This window comes from Penaeus monodon, unplaced genomic scaffold, assembly GCF_015228065.2.
Source record: "Penaeus monodon isolate SGIC_2016 unplaced genomic scaffold, NSTDA_Pmon_1 PmonScaffold_3020, whole genome shotgun sequence".
Taxonomy (NCBI): Eukaryota; Metazoa; Arthropoda; class Malacostraca; order Decapoda; family Penaeidae; genus Penaeus; species Penaeus monodon.
The window spans coordinates 1-4,384 of record NW_023657703.1 but is presented as its reverse complement, the minus strand read 5'-3'; the positions used below and the strand labels follow the sequence as shown (position 1 = coordinate 4,384).

The 4,384-nt window shown below is 32.3% G+C and overlaps 1 protein-coding gene across 1 annotated transcript; it reads right to left on the bottom strand.

The window, feature by feature from the left end:
• Positions 1-286: 286 nt before the first annotated feature.
• LOC119570530 (activating signal cointegrator 1 complex subunit 2-like) lies at positions 287-3,631 on the bottom strand (the record flags this gene model as incomplete). Its single annotated transcript, XM_037918228.1, is given in 6 exon segments — positions 287-848; positions 1,496-1,659; positions 2,003-2,263; positions 2,562-2,699; positions 2,884-3,071; positions 3,467-3,631. Coding segments are annotated over 6 exon segments (1,032 nt in total), but the record flags the coding sequence as incomplete, so codon positions are not given.
• Between the last annotated feature and the right edge of the window lie 753 nt (positions 3,632-4,384).

Sequence of the window (4,384 nt, the reverse complement as noted above, 5' to 3'; positions counted from 1 at the left end):
TAAGCTAAATTGCTTGTCTGTGGAATATTAGCATGAAGTTGAAAAAAAAAAAAAAATGGAACGTCATTTTCAGTTTATGGAATAATGCATTAACCATTTGCTTTGTGCTTTTCAGATCATTTGGTTTCTAATTATAATTCAAGTGATGGAAATATTAATAATTGATAATTACGAGCAAAACAAATCTTTTAGCCAATCATGCACCTCTTTCAACTTCATGCATAAATATTTCCACAGCACAAAGCAAGTTAGCTTACTAGATATAGGATTATTCAAAACATTAGCATGTTAACAAATCCACTTATATTTGCATATCATAAAATAAAATAATATAAAAGTTACTATTCATTACATTTTGTAATTAATAACTCCAGTAGCTGATGATATACACATTTCTAGGTACCTGCTTAAATTTTAATTATATCACAAACAGCAAGATAACTCCAAGTTAGCTGTACTCTCAACAAATTGCTAGTAACCCAAAACAGTGTTTAACAATTTTATTTATAATTGCATATCACAAAAATATTTTTCTCTCACTTTTCACTTCTATAGAATTGCACACCAAATGGGTACCTATACTGCTCTGAAAAGTTAAAGCTGTTGATATGACCAATTATATAGACCTTCTATATACTAGTGATAGCACTTTTCAGTTGACATATACCATACAACAGATTTATGATAACTTAAAACCTTGGAACTAAGTTAAATCCTTCATATTCCAACCACTCAATTATTTCTGTTGAATTTGGCTTGTGCTCCTTGCCGCTTGTGCTCATTCTTATGGATCATCTTGTGGCGGTTCTCCCTGCTCTGCATCTTTCCGTGATTTGTGTCTTCTTTGTCTGTGTAAAAGGCAAGTATGTTCTTTCAGCTCATAAATTTAGCAATCCTACATCCACCTTAGTCCAAAAATAACCCAATGATATCAGATTTATGTTCTGTCCCTTGTAGTTTTCTTTAATTTTGTTACATACAGATGGCTCTGTATCAGCTGAGTCACCATGAAATCTATCAGTAGGCCCTAGTGACTGCACCTGAATTCCCCTTTCCTTGAATTTGCAAGAAAATATGTTTTTCTTTCTCATATTATTAATATTGATACTGTTATTATTTGTCTTGATATTATGAGTATCAAATTGTTAATAAAATGTTGATATCATTAAAGATAACAAAATAATACAAATGAAGCTTTCCAAAAAATAAAGGAAAAGGATAAACATATGAGATGGGTAGGACTAATAACTGACTCCTTGGTAACTGAGCACTTGGAGAGCCATCTATGTGTAAAGACAATAGATGAACTAACATTACAGAGGGCATGGTATGTATTCTTGCCATCCGGGCTAATTGGGTTAAAATATAGTGAGCATTGCAGATATATTACCAATATAATGAATCCTAACTTTATATCCAACTGAAATAAACAGGGCAATACAAAATCTTAAATACACATATTCATCAACCAATGTCTCAGCTCCCCTCCACTTACATTTGCCTCCAGGTCTTCTGTTGTCTTCTTCGTTCCATTCCCCAGAACGCCAGCTTTTACCACTGTTCTTGTTTGAGCTGGCAGACACCTTGGGCCTCTTCTCTCCATCAAAACCATTTTGAGTTTCTGTGTCTCTTACTGGTCTTCCTCCTCTGCCTCTATATCTGATATGCAGAACAATAAAATATGGGAGTAACCAACACCTTCCCACCTGCATGTCTTAAAATGTTCATCTATCAACAAAAATTTCTTTTGGTCAATAAGCTGATCACATTTTAAAAAATTAAGCTCTCTGTAAATGGAATTATTAACTTAGGCTAATCCATACATCCATTCAATCATCTATCCATATATCCATTCATGCATCCATGCATCTATCCGTGCATCCATCCATGCATCCATCCATCCATTCATCCACCATCCATCCATCAATGCATACATACATATTAAATTTTACAATGCCACCAATTATCAAAAATATAAATAAGTAAACATAACATATTTTACCCCTTGTTTGCCATATTATTCAGTCTATGTTGTTCTCTCCGCTTCCTTACGTCCTCTGGATTCTCGCAAAAAGGTATAAAATTAACTCCCGAGCTTCTGCTGGTTTTATTCGGTTCTTCCTCCCGTTTATTTGTTTCTTCCTCTTGTTCCCTTTCTGGGGTGGGTGTCTTTCCTTTTGGCTTGCTTGATTTATTGTTGGGCTGAAGCCTTTGCACGCCTCTTGTGCTGCCTCTGTTCTTTGGCCGTGCACCACCAGGGTATCTGATGAAGGATTGCCATTGAAACTAATAATCCCTTAGATGTTTTAGAGAGACTTAAGAACCTAACTGAAAACTTTCAATAATGGATCAGTTTAAAAGTCTTTATACAAGGGATCACACTACCTCCTACTTTTTCTGGCAACCTGCTTAGACAACCACATAAAAGAGACCTTATAACTTTGTGTAAACATACTTGTAACAATTGTCTAAAGTCATAAAAAAGCTTATCAAATTTAAACCAAATTAAATTCAAATATATACTATAAATAAAAATTAATAGAACTGAAACAGTGGTTCACCCTTGCTTTGGACCCTGAGTCCCTGGAGCTTCCTTCTGAGTACTGGTCTGAGTCTCCTCTTCCATTTCTTCTTCGTCTGAATCATCATCATATTGGAAGCGGTTATTCAGTGCACCAGCTCCAATAATACCAGGACGTCTAAAAATAGAGCACCAACTATATTATCATTTTACATTTAAATTCTGTAGCATAAGGTACAAATTCGTTTGTAGCCTGACAATACATAAAACTCAGAAAAAGGCACTTAAAAGCAGAAAAAAATCTTCTAAGGGCAGATTATGGACCAAATATGTGGCCAAACATATCTGACATTCCAACTTACTTCTTTACTTTTTTATCAATTTCAAAGTCATCAATGTTTCTTGTCTCATTATCATCGTAGGTGTCATCATATTCATCATCATAGTTCCACACACTGTAGCCCTCCTCTTCATTCTGATCAACCACCAGCTCATCTTCATATATGCTTCTTCCTCCTCTTTCATCATACATTCTTGCTATCTCCTTCACCTAGAAAACCAAAGAAATGGGTACTATGCAAGGCTATCAGCAACTTTCTAAAATAGATCTCAAATATTTGCTACACTTTTTGCCTATTTTTACAGCCAAGTCTCTCCCATAAAATCAATTTATGTTCTTCACATATTTCCATATCTTGTTTACACAAGGACAGTTACACCTATAACTACATATTGCAATATACAGATAATTCTGTCAAAATTGTAACATGTCACAAAAAAAAAAAAAAAAATTATATATATATATATATATATATTATATATATATATATATATATATATAAAGAATCTTTATCTTTTGTCATATACAGCACACCACAAGGACATTTGAATAACTTTTCTTTTCTTTACGAGGACAAATAAAACAATCTCATAAATCATAACTACCTTGTCTATGCTTGCTTTGTCCATGTTTTCTTTCTTATGCTTATCAGACCTCTTGCCTTTATGAATTTTTGACATATCAACTTCTTTTTTATTGAATACATCAAATTCATCATTGTCATAAACATTGGCCCTGTCCATGTAGTCTACTTGGCGTACAGTTTTTGCCTGAAAAAAAAAAACAAAAAAAGAAAATGGTTAGATGTGCTAATATGATAAATATATAATGGGAAAAAAGGTAAGGTAAAGTATAAAAAAAAAAAAACTAACATCAACCATATATATATATATATGTTGATGTTAGTTTTTTTTTTTTTTTTATACTTTACCTTACCTTTTTTCCCATTATATATTTATCATATTAGCACATCTAACCATTTTCTTTTTTTGTTTTTTTTTTCAGGCAAAAACTGTACGCCAAGTAGACTACATGGACAGGGCCAATGTTTATGACAATGAGAATTTGATGTATTCAATAAAAAAGAAGTTGATATGTCAAAATTCATAAAGGCAAGAGGTCTGATAAGCATAAGAAAGAAACATGGACAAAGCAAGCATAGACAAGGTAGTTATGATTTATGAGATTGTTTTATTTGTCCCGTAAAGAAAGAAAAGTTATTCAAATGTCCTTGTGGTGTGCTGTATATGACAAAAGATAAAGATTCTTTATATATATATATATATATATATATATATATATATATATATATATATAATTTTTTTTTTTTTTTTTGTGACATGTTACAATTTTTTACGGAATTATCTGTATATTGCAATATGTAGTTATAGGTGTAACTGTCCTTGTGTAAACAAATATGGAAATATGTGAAGAACATAAATTGATTTATGGAGAGACTTGGCGTAAATAGCAAAGTACAAATTGAGATCTATTTTAGAAGTCTGAACTTGCATGACCCTTTC